Below are 16,883 nucleotides of genomic sequence, written 5' to 3'. Positions count from 1 at the left end.
TGAAGAGGAAATGATATATGTGTAGTTTCTTAGAATGGTGCCTGGCACACAGCAAACAGTCACATATTGTCTTAATATAGTTGCTATTTTTTATATTATTATTGAGTCTTCATATAAATGGACAAGGGTATACAAATGGGAATAATCAAATGAATAATGATAATTCCATACTGTGGAAAACTATGCAGATTTCCATATAAAATGAGATTATAAAAATGAGATTTCTACAAATATTGATGATGAAACATGTTATTTACTGAGTGAAACAAGCAGGATCAGAGCAATCAAACATAGAAGACAATCCCATTATATATGCTTATATCTCTATACATGTCTATGCATTTCTCTCTCCTCTCTATCTCTATTTATGTTTAAAAGCAAAGATCAAAAAAGGATCTACCTCCTGGGAATGGGTATGGGGAGTGAGAAAGATTTTTACTTTGTACAGTAGGGTTTTTGTTGTTGTTGCTTTACTTTGTTTAGTTTGTGTTTTATAAGAAGCAGGTATTGCTTTGATAATTTTAGATGTCATTATCACATCCAAAATCAGGCAAACCTGATCTTTACAAAATGAATACAAGGAGTAAAGAACATGTAATTCTGGAGTTTAGTGTGCAAAGCACATGCTATTAGTATTGACCAGGAAGGATGTTAAAAACCTGCCTTCCATATTTAATTTATCAAACACTTTGAGTCTTACTTATCTGGAAAGATCCTTAGTCTTCTGAGCACTTTAAGTTGTGGAAAACACAGTACAGCTGGAAACATGGAACTTACAGTCTAATCAAGGCTATGGGTTTTCCAGTGGTCATGGATGGATGTAAGAGTTGGACTGTGAAGAAAGCTGAGCCAAAGAATTGATGCTTTTGAACTGTGGTGTTGGAGAAGACTCTTGAGAGTCCCATGGACTGCAAGGAGATCCAGCCAGTCCATCTTAAGGGAAATGGGTCCTGGGTATTCATTGGAAGGACTGATGTTGAAGCTGAAACTCCAATACTTTGGCCACCTGATGTGAAGAGCTGACTCATTTGAAAAGACCCCGCTGCTGGGAAAGATTGAGGGCAGGAGGAGAAGGGGACGACAGAGGATGAGATGGCTGGATGGCATCACTGACTCAATGGACATGGGTTTGGGTGGACTCTGGGAGTTGGTGATGGACAGGGAGGCCTGACGTGCTGCGGTTCATGGGGTCACAAAGAGTCAGACATAACTGAGCCACTGAACTGAACTGACAGTATGGGGGAGAAGACCTGACTTGTTTTAAGCAGAAAGTTCATGGAAATAAGCTTTGGGACAATTCAGATTTCCTCATTTCCTTTCTTCAGCAAACTCTAATTGTCTATCCAAAGCCAAGTAAAAAGATATTTGGCTTACTAATCTTGTTTACCATGTTTTCTCACTATGATTACCACAGTAATATTTATTCTAATTTACAGCTCCTTCCTGATTTAGCAATTCTTTGGGTGGCCAACAGCATACACTGATTCTGGCAGCCTTAAGCAAAGACAAAGGGGAAGGGAGATCAAGAATTTGTAATAAAGTTATGCTGGAGCATCTCACACACTCAGGGGAAGAGTTGACACCCAAGCTTTATTTCTAAAGCTGGCCAGGGGCCAGGACAGCCCTGGGAACTCAGCAAAAAGACTTCTCACATCTTTTCTCCACCATGTAGGTACCAAGAGACTCAGCAGCAGTGATTCCAGTCCCTGTCTTTCTATGTCAGCTCCTGGATCTACCTGCTATTGAGGAGAGTTGCCGAGCACAGACTTGGCAAGGGTGGTTCCCCCAAATGGAAAATACTGTGAACAGGCAATAACCTTAAGAATTGTCTACTGTGTTCCCTCTCTGTATTGAGTAACTTTTGTACTTTTTTTTTTTTTAGTCCAGCCTGATTCTTTCTATTACAATTTTTACAGTGTTGTGTTGGTTTTTGCCATACAAGAACACAGATCAGCCAGAATTATACATACCTGCCCTCCCTTCCTAGCCTCCCTCCCCTCCTGCCATCCCGTCCCTCCCAGTCATCACAGAGCCCCAGATTCTCACCAGCTATCCATTAGTTGTGGCTGGAGAATAGCACAAAAATCTGGGAAGTCTTAATTATCTTTCCAGCTTCAGTTTCCATGTGACTCAAAGTTGTCTACCTTTGGGGCAGTACATTCAGGTATCATTATCTCCATTTTGCAGATGAGGAAACTTCAGAGAATTTGAGTGACTTGCCCAAGGACCTGGGCAGGGCTTCCATTTCTAAGTCTTAATCCTCTTTCTCCTGTTTTCTCTCTTATCCACACTGACCTTTAAAAACAAATATTTTTGATTGCATCAGGTCTTGGTTGTGACATGCAGAATCTTTTGTTGTAGTATGGGCTCAGTAGTTACAGTAGCATGCAGGGTTAGTTGCCCCATGGCATGTGGGATCCTAGTTCCCCAACCAAGGACCAAACCCATGTCCCCTGCATTCAAAGGCGGATTCTTAACCATTGGACCACCCACCAGAGAAGTCCCCCACACTGACCTTTACTGCATTTTTTAAAGCTGTTGAATCAGTGACTTCAACACTGTGGACATTCTGAATAACTGGATAAAATCATTGGTTTTGCTTCTAGGTACAGATAAAAGACATAGCTGAAGAGCTTTTACTACAAAAGCGTGAAAGGAAAATTGGAGTCTGGAAGGCAAGTAGTATTTGTTATATTCTTCCTTTTTTAAGTTCCAACTGTCAAAGTATTTTTCTTCCCCTTCCTATACAAAGATCTTCATTGTAGATAATGCTTTCTAAACCAGCAGATGCTGACACTATTCTTAACTGGCTGAAGGACTCTCAGGTAAAGTGTAATTCTACTAGAGCCCTCTTCTTAAAGATTTCCTTGACCTGCTCAACTCTGAAAGTGTGTGATTGGATTTTAAATATATATTTTTAGTTATTTTGCTTGTGATGGATTTATTGAGACAGGCTGTTTTTCCAGCATGTGGTAGCTTATTTATTACTGGGAGTAGATTACACAAAAAGAATGAGGAGTATGCAGCGGAATCAGTAACTTAAATTATCTTACATTATCCTCTTCATTTAGAAGTACATTTTAACTTTAAAAGAATTAAGATAACTGTCATTTTAGTGATTATTTAAACCACTATAATATGATACCTTCTTAGAAATTGCCTATTTTTCTTCTTAACAAGAATGATAAACACAGTCTTCTTTTTGAGCCTACAAATTTATTTGTATTCATCCTTCTGTAGGTCTTGATAAAATGTCAAACTAGACCCAGGTGACCTTCTACAATCTAGCAAAGATAAAATCTGTTAGACTACTAGAGGAGTATATGTATCAGTTAGGATGTTTTTTTTCTGTGTTTTCTTCTCAAAAGGAAATAGTCTTATATTTGTCCCTTTTATATATTTTTCAAAATGCTAAATAGAATGGGCTTATATTTCATATTATTGTGCATTATATATTATGTTATTTTCTGTTTAGTTAAATTATGGGTTTTAGTTAAATTACTAAGTTTTAGTATCTTAAGAAGCAGGTCTTAAAACATTATTTGTTGAGTGGGTTTTAAATAAACATCCCAGTCTAATACATAGTTGTTCCTATTTATAGGGCTATAATTTTAATATGGACCATCTGGTAAGGGTCTTAACTTTTTGTCCTTGAAACTCCACATGTGGCTCACTAAAATTGTGATAGACATCTATTCACTTTATCTGCGATGAAGGCACCACCATTCATCTCGACTGCCTGGAGCTGCGTTCACTTTGCAGTTTCCACCTCAGCAGTCACCCTCAAAGTCTTTCTCTGTAAAGCCCCTACTCCCCCAGGCAAAATTAGTTACTCCTTCCTTTGTGTTCCCATAGACTTTTTACATAGCTCTCTTAAACACTTTTATCGTTGGTCACATATGATTTGTTTCAAGAAACGTAGCTTACGCATTGTCAGTAACGGATATTTATTATGTATAATGGATATTTGTCATTGATTTTACTATAATTCCTAAGTTCATCCAAAAAATTGCCTTTAGAATGATGCTTCCTGGCATGGTTGTAGGCTAACCTCAGATTTTGGGAACTTCAATAAATTTATCAAATGTAAAAAAATCTATTCAGTAAATTGAATAAAACCTATTATGTTTTTTAATCTGAGAGGGTAAAGAGGGGGTGAATATGTGACCTAAAATGGTCAAGGTAAAAAAAGTAGACATAATAGGAGTTCCCTGGTAGTCTAGCAGTTAAGTATCCACCTGCCAACACAGAGGACTCAGGTTTGATCCCTGGTCCGGAGAGATTACACATGTTGTGGGCGACTAACCCCCTGTGCCAGGACTGCTGAGCCTGCACACCCTAGAGCCCATGCTCCACAAGAGAAACCACTGCAGTGAGACGCCATCGCACCGTAACTGGAGAGGAGCCCCGCTCACAGCAACTAAGACCCAGCACAGCCAGAAGGAAATAAAGAAAGAAAAGTATATCAAGAAAAGCAGACATCATATGCTTCAAAACTGAGAAGATATAAAATAAGTAATGCCTTTATAAAAGTAATGCCTTTGTAGTAAAATAGTATGTCTTTTCTGTTGTGTAAAGTGAATCCTGGGTCAGAGAAAGTTTATCATCAAAAATATGCATTAATAGTTTCATTTCTTCTTGTTATTAATTATTAATAGTAATTTATTATTAAAATAATATAAAGATGCCCCACCTAAAAACTTGGTCTTTTGGGAATTCCCTGGTAGTCCAGTGGTGAGGACTCAGGGCTTTCATGGCTCTGCCCCAGGTTAGATCCCTAGTTAGGAAACTAAGATCCCACAAGCCCACAGCCAGAATCCAAAGCCAAAAACAAAGACAAAAAACCCCCATTATCTTTCTAGGATAGAATTATAGTGAAGCTCCACAGTAAATTTCCTATTTAAATTATAATAGGATTAATTGGTAATTTTTCCGACAATTTTTTAAAAAATATCTTAAATGTTAAACTGCTTTTACTTTTTGAAAGTCAGGAAAATTATATATTAATATATAACATCTAGTATACATAATTATAAAATAATATATAATCATAACATCGTGATTACTTTGTTGTGTTTAAGCACAGAATTCATACTATATACCCAAATGTAGTTTTTCACCATCTCTCAAACTCTAATGATTATTAACATTCTCAGTCCTCTGTAATATAATCATATGTTCTAAGTCATCCAATCATTTCATTTTCTCCCCATCTCTTAAAAAAGTGATGCCATAAAAATATAAAGGAGACAAAAGGGAGAAGAAAAGAGAGGGGAATTTGCCAAATTCTCTTTATTCATGCTATAAATTTCAACAGCCCAAAACAAAGGAGATAGAAGTTGGTAATTTTTAGCCTAATAAATGATTTTATTATTAATTTTTAGAACACAGCTAATTTTATGTATTCTCTGATTTGGACAGCCTGTGGAGAGTAAGTGGATATCTTCGTCTTGTGAAATCATTGCTTTCCGTAAAGCTTTATTGAATCCAGTTACTGCAAGACAATTTCAACGCTTTGTGGCTCTAAAAGGAGATTTATTGGAAAATGGGGTGCTCTTTTGGCAAGAAGTACAAAAATATAAGGTATTGTATTAGAAGCTGGAGAAAACCACCTCTTTTAAAGGAGGAAGTGCATTAACATATCAGATTCCTAACTATATGGACAAGATTTGTATCCTGACTTGATGTCTTCATCAGTTAGTTCAGTTCAGTTCAGTGGTGTCCGACTCTTTGCGACCCCATGAATCGCAGCATGCCAGGCCTCCCTGTCTATCACCAACTCCCGGAGTTCACCCAGACTCACATCCATCGAGTCAGTGATGCCATCCAGCCATCTCATCCTCTGTTGTCCCCTTCTCCTCCTGCCCCCAATCCCTCCCAGCATCAGAGTCTTTTCCAATGAGTCAGCTCTTCACATGAGGTGGCCAAAGTACTGGAATTTCAGCTTTAGCATCATTGCCTCCAAAGAAATCCCAGGGCTGATCTGCTTCAGAATGGACTGGTTGGATCTCCTTGCAGTTCAAGGGACTCTCAAGAGTCTTCTGCAACACCACAGTTCAAAAGCATCAATTCTTCAGTGCTCAGCTTTCTTCACAGTCCAACTCTCACATCCATACATGACCACAGGAAAAACCATAGCCTTGACTAGATGGACCTTTGTTGGCAAAGTAACGTCTCAATATGTAAATACTGAGGTATTTATTGTCTGTATTAGATGTATTTATTATTGTATAGTGAAGAGTAAGAGTTAGCCTTGAAATGATGGTATTAGATTTTTCAGGGTTTCACATATATTATGTTCTAATGAGAATCTTCCTGAAAAGTTTTAACTATGTTTTTGCATATTACTTATCTATAAATGTACATTTTTTTCCTGAAGATACTCATATTCAGCACTTTAACCAAGGCTTCTTTACAAAAATTCCTCCTAACCATATTTGCAGCAATAGTGTTCAAAGATAATGGATTACAGAGAAATAAACCATCAGAAATGAAAGAGGCTTCTCTATCAGAATGGCCAAATTCTTAACAAAATAAGTGAAAGAGCAAGCTGTTAGCTATCAAAGCAGTTTATTATCAGGTTTAATTATTTGATGGAATCTCTGCATTGAAGAGAAGGAAAGGACTCTCTAGGTTATATAACCTAGATTTGAAAACAGGAATGTTGTCTCGAAATACATAAGAGTAGACATCCCTGCTCCCAAGGTAAGCAGGCTCATTACCTTGCCATCAGCCTGTTTAATCCCATTTTTATAAAAGTAGGGAGTAAAAATAAAACTGGAATTCAAGACAATAAGGCTTTCAGTTGAACTATGATCTAAGCACGGATTGCAGTGTGTGGTAAGTCGCTTTAGTTGTGTCTGATTCTGTGCAACCCTGTGGACTGTAGCCCACCAGGCTGCTCTGGCCGTGGGATTCTCCAGGCAAGAATACTGGAGTGGGTTGCTATTCCCTTCTCCAGGCAGGGATTATTCGACACTAATACTCTGCATCATGTTTATTCTATATAGTTAGTAGTTGCTCAATACCATTTTGCTTTCAGACTTTCTCCAGCATTCCATGAACTGTTTTCTACTCTTTTCGGTTATCCACAGTTTTTGTACCTTTCTCAACACAAAAATTTCTCCAAGGGAAAAAAAAAAAAAGTATTTTGAGATATAAGTTCTTTCAAAATCTATCACAAGATAAATAATATTAAAATAATTTTTTTGAAAATTAAAAAGGGGGTAGATTCTGTTTTCCAGAACAGGAAATTATTATGGTCTTTAAGCTAAAATGAATACGAGTAGGCCCAACCAACCCTGTTATGACAAAAGGTAAGGAGATAAGCTGTGCAAAATAAGCATTTAAAAAAAACAGAGACTCATACATAGTCAACCCTTTGTGACTGTCACTCCTCCAAAGCTGCCCTTGGTCTTCATTTAAATATCTTTTCTGTGGTGTAGAATGGGGGACATGTAATCCTATATAGTTATTAAAAATCATGCTATTGAAGTGAATGTGTTTATTCAGTAAGTATTTACTAAATGCTAGATTGCAGAAATAAAAAAAATGGATATAATATATTGTCTTCCCTCGAGGAGGGGAATCATCCATGAAATATGATGGAATAACGTTGATTATAATCCATATTCTAACTGGTTATAATTCTGATACAGTGGAGGGGATGATTCAGGGATGGTGGTAGGTCAGGGAGGTCTCAGCAGAAGTGATGATTCTTACAGAGAACTCTACTCAGTCCTCTGTAACGATTTATGTAGGAAAAGAATCTTTAAAAAAAAGTGGTTATATGTATATGTATAACTGATTCACTTTGCTGTACTCCTGAAACTAATATAACATTGTAAATCAACTCTACTCCCAAGAAAAATTTTTCAAAAAAAGAAGTGATGATACTTGAATTAGGTCTTGAGGAAGTTTGCCAGAAAGAAACCTAGCAAGTCTTAACTGAGCTCATTTTTATATGGCTTACTCATACTAAGTGTTTATGTCTGTCAGAGATTATCTTAATGCTTTTCACGTGATAACTACCTTATCCTTTATAAGAATCCTAGGTCAAAGCTGTTAATTCTCACCATTCTACAGATGAAGAAACTAAGGCACAGAAAAGTTAAACTTCTGTGCCTCATACAGCTAACTAAGTAGTAGAGCTGGAATTTGAGCCAAGACATTCTATTGCTAAAGCTTGTGGCCTTAACCACTAAGTTATACTCCCTCCCAGGGACGATTGTAATAATACGCAAAGGGGTGGCTCCTATGATCTTAATCAGAGATAGTTCTGAATTGTGAAAAGCTGGAAAGAACTATGATGTTGAACAGCAGGACATTGCTTACTTTAATTACAATACATCTATGCATGAGAATACTCTGAAGGCATTACAAATTTGCTGTTGGAAGATTAATCAGTGATGGGAAAAATATCTTCATCTTACTGATTTTTTAAAACCTAGCTACTAGAAAGCAGTATGATTTAATATAAAGTGTGTGTGTGTGTGTGTATATATCCCCAAAGAGAAAAGACTGGAAGGATATATACATCCAGCAAACACTTGCTGAGCATCTACCAAGGGCCAGGCTAAAACCTGTGATCAAGCCTTTCCTCTCAGGGCTTGCAGTGTTAGAGGAGGGACAGACAAGTGACGGAGCGGGTGGTTAAGCGAGTGTGAGCAGTGCAACGGCTGGGAGACGCACGGGTGCAGTGAAGTCCCTGAGCTGGCCACCACCTAGACCGAGGCAGACACGGAACGTTTATTAGAGGACAGTACAGTTGACCCTTGAACAGCAAGGGTTTGAACTGCGAGGTCCACTTATATCTGAGTTTTTTTCAACAAATTCAGACTACAGTACTTCACAGTCCACTGTTGTTTGAATCCACAGGTGTGGAAACACAGATACAGATGGCCAACTGTAAAGTTATGCGTGGATTTTCAATTGCAAGGGCGGGGTTGGTGCCCTAACCACCTGCCACCCCCGGCCCGTGTTCAAGGGTCGACTGTGTGCTTAAACTGAGACCTTAACAATAAGTAAAAGTGAACTCAGCTAATGGTAGAGTAGGGCATAAAAACCAGAAAAAATACCAGGTTGGATTCTGTCTAAATTCTGACTCTACACTCTCAAAATTAACATTGTATAATTTCACAAATTTGTTTTTATTTCACAATCCTTATATTTCCATAATAATTAAAAAACAGGATCATTGTAAAGCAACTATACTCCAATACAAATTAATTTAAAAAATAATAATTAACTCAGCTCACCAAATATATGATAATTTCACTAGTAACAGCAAAAAATTTAATTTGGGGTAACATAGCAAGCATGTGTTATAAATAGGCATTTTCTGAGGGAATACTAAATTGCATCAAAATGCTAACTGTTGTCTCAGTGTAACATTTATATCAAGATTTTTCACATATAATTTATGCCAAACTTATAACTTATTTATGTAATGTTTTATATGGCAAACACCAGAAATTTTCTTTAACTGTCCTTAAGACCGTTATTATAATGCCTGTCATACAGTGAGCACTTAATAAATGCTGGCTAATTAACTTTTGTGTTTTCTAGTGATTTAGAGAACAATATCTTTAGCAAAGAAACGTCATAATTCAAGCTCAGCTACCCTCTTTGTCTTAAAAAGTGATAGCCTTACATCTCTGACATAAAACTGGGTCTTTTATCATTACATATATCATTACTATATTTAAATTCTTTAGCTATAAAGATGATAATGTAATAGGTTATCTGAAAAAATATAGATACTGAGATACATAATAATACACCTATTAAATACAGCATTCCCATTAATATACTAGCATTTTTGAGTCTAAATCACCTTGGCATAGAAGCAGTTATGGTGGAAAAAGCTTTTGCATCCACTTGTAACTTGAGTTAGGTGCTTGTTCTCCATTGTGCCACTTACTTAGCTATCTCAGATTGGAATCATGTGTTTTCGTGCTTCTCATCCTGTAGATATTGAGCCTTTAAAGGACAGGTACTGTGTCTTGGGGCTCACCTCAAGGTCTGGCATATTGCAGGTACTTAATATGAATTTGTTAAATGAGTCAAAGCAGACACTGAAGCTGCTTCTTTGCCAGGAGAAGAAGCAACCAGGATTAAAATGAAATCTGTGTTTACTTAGGGTATATGTGTCAAAGTCTTAGGTTCCTTTAAAAGGCAAAGATTGACCGAATGAGTCAATGAACATGACGCACAAAGACATGAAGACACAGGCTAGGAGCAAAAAAGAAAAACAGTCTTAGGTTCTTCAAATCCAAGAAAAATGAAATCTCTGATTTTTAAGATAGTCTTGACATGTCCCAGTACTCTCTTGACCTGAAGTTACAATTATATTAACTTAAAGACATATTGATGTATTCTGTAAAGTGTTCTATTAATGCATAGAGTCGGACACGACCGAGCGACTTCACTTCACTTATAAAGTGTTCTATTAATGCATTAATCACGTATTGATCTATCTTTCCTCCTTGTTTAGGACTTGTGCCATTCTCATTGTGATGAGTCTATCATACACAAGAAGATTATGACTATTATCAACTGCTTTATTAATTCCAGCATCCCCCCAGCTTTACAAATTGACATTCCAGTAGAGCAAGCCCAGAAGATTATTGAACACAGGAAGGAGTTGGGACCATATGTATTCAGAGAGGCACAGGTAAGAAATCAGGGCATGTAGTAAGCATACTTTAAAATAGATTAGTAGTCTAGATATTCTTTTAAAGTTTTTGTATTATTCATATTTGGCAAGGTTTGAATCCTCCTAATCCTGGGATTTATTCTATTTAATTAGAAAAACGTTGCCAATGCCACATAACATAGAAACTAGTAACTTGCTATTTTGCTGATGGTAATATACAGCAAGTACAATTTTTAAAATTCTATATACTTTGACTTTGCATGGTTATCATTTTATTTCTAATTTATAAATCCCCAACTAATCTCTCCTTCCTTTCCCACCGTTCATATTTCCTTTTAAAATATCTGCTACCACAAGAAATGTGTAAATTATGTGTGTCCCAAGATTTGTGTATTTTTAAAAGTTGGAATATTCACATAGCTCATAAAGTAAGTGAGAGGAGATTTAAGTACCCAACCAACATAAAGTACACAAGCTCATGAAAGGAAAATCATGCCTGTTAACCTGCTCAAGTTACTTCTCTTTAAGATAAATAATAGAAAACAGTGATTTGCTGAACATAGTTTATTTGCATTTTGAAAAGCCTTTTAGTGATGTTGTTCCTGAAAAATGATTAAGAAAAATAAATTATAATAGGGGTAATAGGGAAGGCCCTGTCATGATTTAAGTGATATGAAACAGAGATTTAGGGTATGAATGCCCTTGAGCATGGAAAAAGACCATTATTCCTTAACATTTTCATTTGCAAGCTAGCTGTGTTCTAAGTCCTAAAAGGAACCGAAAGCAGACTCACCATCCAAATTATGCATTAAAATAGGGAAAAATATAGACAAATGATTGACGATCTGCTAGGGAGAAACAGAAAACATGGTGTCAGAATTGTAGCATCTGTTAATGAGAAGATCACTTAGCCTAGCCCGGTCTCTTGATGGCCAGGCCAAGGCTTGCCCATCCAGATCACAGCCTCGAGGCTGACGGTGAGCGTCTTGAGCTGCTTATGTTGGTTGGTTCCGCCACACTGTCCAGGGAGTGCAGCCAGGGAACTTTACTGGAGTCCTTTAGTTTATGCCTCTGTCTCATTCCCCAAAACAAAGTCCCAGATGTATCTTAAATATAATCTTTAGGGTATCAGAGAACAAGAGAATATTTAGGGGCCTCACCTCACCAGGTCTATTGTTTCCGTGTTCCCTAAGGAAGCTCAGAGAAGGACATACCACCTACCCAGGTGTGCAAGCCAGAGATCTGGTTGCACCTTCATGTCTTCTCTCTCCTTTGTTCCCTGACCTTCGGTGATCTTCAGTCACTAACATGTATCCATTTGTCTCCTTATCTGTTACTCTATCTACTTTTCTCCAACTCCATGCCACTACCTCAGTTTATGTCTGCAGTGTCTCACATTGATTACCAAAATTCCCTGCCCCTGGACTCTCTCGAAACCATTTAACTTACTGCAGATGGAGCCATCTTTTTCAAAATGTGTATTTGATCATGTCACTTCTCTGCTCTCAATTTCAGCTACTCCCATTGTCCTCAGACTGGAGACTATATTCCTTCATCGATATCTCTCTAAGCAGATACCTTTCCACTCACTGCCATCTATCTCTGTCTTACTGAAATATTAGATTTTTCACTTTTATTTGTTTGTTTATTTTGGCTGCACAGCATGTGGGATCTTCATTCCCTGACCAGGGATTGAACTTGCATCCCTGCATTGATTTTATTTTATTTTTTGCTTTATTTTGGCCACACAGCATTCAGGATCTTAGTTCCCCAGTCAGGGATCAAATTTATGCCCCCTACAGTGGAAGTGTGGTGTCTTAATCACGGACCACCAGGGAAGGCCCACTGAAATACTTGTACTTCCATAGAAAGGCAATAGTACCCCACTCCAGTACTCTTGCCTGGAAAATCCCATGGATGACGGAGCCCAGTAGGCTGCAGTCCATGGGGTCGCTAAGGGTGGGACATGATTGACTGACTTCACTTTCACTTTTCACTTTGACGCACTGGAGAAGGAAATGGCAACCCACTCCAGTGTTCTTGCCTGGAGAATCCCAGGGATGGGGAAGCTTGATGGGCTGCCGTCTATGGGGTTGCACAGAGTCAAACACGACTGAAGCGACTTAGCAGTAGCAACAGCAGGCATTTCACCGGAGAGGGCAATGGCAACCCACTCCAGTACTCTTGCCAGGAGAATCCCGTGGACAGAGGAGCCTGGTAGGCTACAGTCCATGGGGTCGCTAAGAGTTGGACATGATTGACGCGACTTAGCAGCAGCAGCAGCAGCAGAGAAGCCTTACTTTCTTCCCTCCAGAGCTTTTCACAGTCTCATCTTCTCTCCTTTATGCTTCTGTGATATCCTGTGTTTGTCCCTGTTGGAACACTTATCATACAAATTTGAAAATAGCTGTTCTCATGCTTGACTTTCCCACTGGACTGTAAGGTCTTTGAGAATAGGGACTGTTTCTTATTTGCCGCTGTGGCCTGCATGCCTAGCACAGAATAGACACTATCATTTTTGAAAACATGAATGAATGATGTGAGATCAAACATGAGAGAAATAGCTCAAATTGGCAATAGAGCAACGTTGCGTAAAAGGACTGAAGAGTAAATAAAAGCTGTTGCCTCTTTTAGTATTGCTTTCACTTGTAACATCTGTCTTTCCCTAACCTGCATTCCTAATAGCTTAGAAGTTTTTGTCACTCAGCCATATTTTCACTGACACTCTTCACTCATGCTGCAGCCATTGCCCATCCACTGGCAATGTGGGAAATAGCTCCATATTTATTAAAAAATTTTCTAACAGTCTGGTTGTCTTTTAAGGTTCTGGAGGTACAGGGCAATTTTCATGAATAACATGAATGTTATTAACTGCAAATTTTAGAAATAGAGCATTTGTTTTTCAGCCACCCTGTTCTGCACACAGAATCTTAGTTTCCCGACCAGGGATCAAACCCATACCCCCTGCACTGGAAGTGTGGACCCCTAACCACTGAACTTCCAAGGGATTCCCAGAAATAGAGAGATTTTATGTCTGCCTTGAAATATTGTGCCCTAATAGGGTAACTTTTACTGGGAAGCCTTCTAGGTGACAAATACATTTGAGAGCTGGAAATGACTCAGGTTTTGGAGAGAGAACTGAGAAGTAGGGTCAATAGTTGGTAAATGGAGGTGGAAGAGGAGTGTTTAAGTTTAAGAAATTCATATAAAAACTACCGTGATCCTTTAACATTGGAGCAGGGGATTACTTAAAGCATGGCGTGCATGCTATGTTGCTTCAGTCATATCCGATTCTTTGTGACCCTATGGACCGTAGCCTGCCAAGGAATTCTCCAGGCAAGAATACTGGAATGGATTGCCATTTCCTCTTCTAGGGGATCTTCCAGACCCAGGGATCGAACCTGAGGCTCTTATGTCTCCTGTTTTAGCAGGAGGGTTCTTTACCATTAATGCTACCTGGAAAGCCCCAAAATCCATGGTAGATAAATGGAAATGAAAACTTTTTTAAAGCCTACACTTCGTCAAATAAAGTATCTTTAGCTTTTGTGTTCACAATCCCAAGAGGCTATAGAATTCAGTGACAAGATGGTATCGTAAAGGGAGTAAATAATTATAGAATTACTAATGATATTCATGTACAGAAAGGAGTGATGAAATGTATCATGATGTTCAGGACTCTGTTGTTCACTGCAGCATTTACTTTCTAAAAACTCCACTTTCCTGCTGAAAAGTTGGCTTAGAGCCTAATGGGATGGTTCATTTTTCTCCAGGGCATTAGGTAAAGTCCATTCCCAGCAACAAGATGTTGGACTTGATCTGATGTGGCAAGTCCTACCTTCTTGGAAGTAACGTATGCCTCTGGAACTAATGGAAAAACTTGGCATGAAAATTTGAGCAACAATTCTTATCTCTATAAATATCACAATTAATCACTTAATGTAGAGTATCCTCATAGAAAGCATTTGTCCAGGATACCACTCTGCTTTTTAAATGTTACTTTTCTTGCTCTCACATAAAAGAGAGATTGTATCATTTAAAAGTTACTCAAGATTTATTCTTAGATCTGCAGCTTTGTTTAAGAGCTTTTCCAGAGGCAAAATGGTATTTCCTTTCTCTAAAAGAAGGGAAAGGAGGGGTGGAGAGGAGTCCCCCTTGATGAACTGAATATTTGGAATACTTGCATAAAACAGCCGAGTGTGTGGCAGATCAACTGGTATAAGTTTTAAAAGAAAACATATATTTCTTATTTAAAAAGACCTAATGGATTCTTTATTAATACAATCAATTGGTTAGGGAAACATAAAGTATAAAGTGACTTTTAACTGTATTTAAGTGTATGTTTTTTTAAAAGAAAGACTTCTCGTTGGTAGTAAAAAAACATTGATGATAAGCATGTGCCAAGCTAAACTATACCAAGATGTCTGGAGACAATAAGTTGGAGGAAACATGCTGTATATTAAAGATAGAATAGTTAATCCATTATTATGGTGAATTAGAGTTAAAATTGGTACATTTGTATAAAATTGTAATCTGAGACATACTTTGTTTTTTATACAGATGACAATTTTTGGAGTTCTGTTTAAATTTTGGCCTCAGTTCTGTGAGTTTAGGAAGAACTTAACTGATGAAAAAATTATGAGTGTTTTGGAGAGAAGACAAGAATATAGTAAGCAGAAAAAGAAAATGGCAGTCATAGAAGATGAAAAATTTGTAAAGGTGAGACAAGAATCATTTGGGGTTTAATCAGACTTTTTAAAAGGTATGTGATATTGTTATTGAGTCCAAGCTCTCTCTGCTCGCCACACGAAAGGCCAATGAATCTGAGGGGTTGAGGCAAGGAAGAGACATTAATCAGGGAGCCAGCTGACCCAGAAGATGGCAGACTAGTGCCTCAAAATAACCATCTTATTGAGGTCTGGATGCCAGATTTTTATAGAACAGAGACGGGGGGAGACGAGGAAGCAAAATAAAAAAGGCCATTAATCTTGCAAACATCTCCTACAGTGGCAAGCCTCGGGCAGGGGATGTGTTAATTTCTTCTTTCCTGCCGCCTACAGGTGGACAGGGTTCTGAACCCAAAGCACTTTAACAGTTAGGCAGAGGGGCAGGATTCTCTGAGGCAGTCCGTTCTGTATGATTATAATAACAAAAGCAACGAAAAGCAAGTCAAAGAAGTGGTTCCAATGTGGACTCAGAATTGGTTTCTTCTCTGCAAATGCTGTGTGTACATTTGTAGAATTTGGGATGAGCAAAAATACAGAGAAGTTATAAAGTATGGATTTTAGTGACTTTTAAGCCTTCAGTCAGAAGTTTCAGACTTGTTTTGAAGTTAAAAAAATTATCTCAAAAATCATCTCATCTATGTACCTCTCTTGGAGAGCACTTTATATTTGTCTTACGAGTAAGTTTTTGCATCTGTCTTTCTCACTGAACTGAGATCCTCAAAGATACCATCTGTCTTATTAAATACTTCCACCACTATCCAGCACATGTTCAATTATTAATCATTATTTACCAAATAAATCTGGGAATGAATGAGATAGTATTATGCACTTGGGACAGCATTTTCAATATTAAAATTAGAGAATGATACACTGACTGTGAAACTTATGAGTCGTAAGTTGCCCAGGCTGCCTCTTTGTCTGTCCGTTATCAATTTATCTCTCTTTATCTATTTTTTTACTTGAGAAGGGGTAACAAATAACATATTTCATCTTATTTATAAGCTTTACCCCTATTCTCTTTTTTAAAAGAAATTTAAAATATATCTAAAGATATAAAAGTAATGTAATTATAACCCCCATGTTTCCCCAGGTCAATATAAACACTGTTAACATATTTTACATTAGTTTTTCATTTTTCCTTTGTAAGTGAAATAGTGCAGAACACTGTACCTCTTAACCCCAGTCCTGAGTTCTTTTTTATTTTTAATGCATGATTTTATTTATTTACTTATTTGGCTGTGCTGGGTCTTCGCTGCTACATGGACTTCCCTCTAGTCACGGTGCGGTGGCTCTCTCATTGTGGCTCCCAGGTTCTAGAGCACAGGCTCAGTAGTTGTGGCGCACGGGCTCCGTTGCTCCGCAGTATGTCAGACCTTCCTGGATCAGGAATCAAACCCATGTCACCTGCACGGCAGGTGGATTCTTTACCACTGAGCCACCAGGAAAGCCCCCAACCCTGAGTTCTATTACCCTCCCCACTTCCAAGAGCAACCATTAAGTTT

General features: G+C 37.9%; 1 protein-coding gene across 16 annotated transcripts in view; it reads left to right on the top strand.

Annotated features, from left to right (window-relative positions):
- RGS22 (regulator of G protein signaling 22) overlaps window positions 1-16,883 on the top strand; it is a 140,519-nt gene that overhangs the window by 106,036 nt on the left and 17,600 nt on the right. For 15 of the 16 annotated variants that reach the window (XR_015140533.1, XR_015140532.1, XR_015140534.1 and 12 more), the window contains 4 exons: window positions 2,607-2,675; window positions 5,422-5,583; window positions 10,496-10,675; window positions 15,215-15,373. Coding sequence is in view for 13 of the 16 variants with exons in the window: in XM_086336108.1 (XP_086192234.1) it covers window positions 2,607-2,675; window positions 5,422-5,583; window positions 10,496-10,675; window positions 15,215-15,373 (570 nt within the window). In the remaining 3 variants the exon portion in view is untranslated. Of the gene's footprint in view, window positions 1-805; window positions 1,378-2,606; window positions 2,676-5,421; window positions 5,584-10,495; window positions 10,676-15,214; window positions 15,374-16,883 lie in introns of those variants that run through there. The other variant, XM_086336112.1, reaches the window with a different exon arrangement.

The sequence above is a fragment of the Bos grunniens genome, chromosome 14 (assembly GCF_055505025.1).
Source record: "Bos grunniens cultivar Pamir isolate PY7600 chromosome 14, Bosgru_T2T1.0, whole genome shotgun sequence".
In the NCBI taxonomy this organism is placed as follows: Eukaryota; Metazoa; Chordata; class Mammalia; order Artiodactyla; family Bovidae; genus Bos; species Bos grunniens.
The sequence above is the reverse complement of the archived record's forward strand: the minus strand, read 5'-3'. Positions and strand labels throughout refer to the sequence as shown.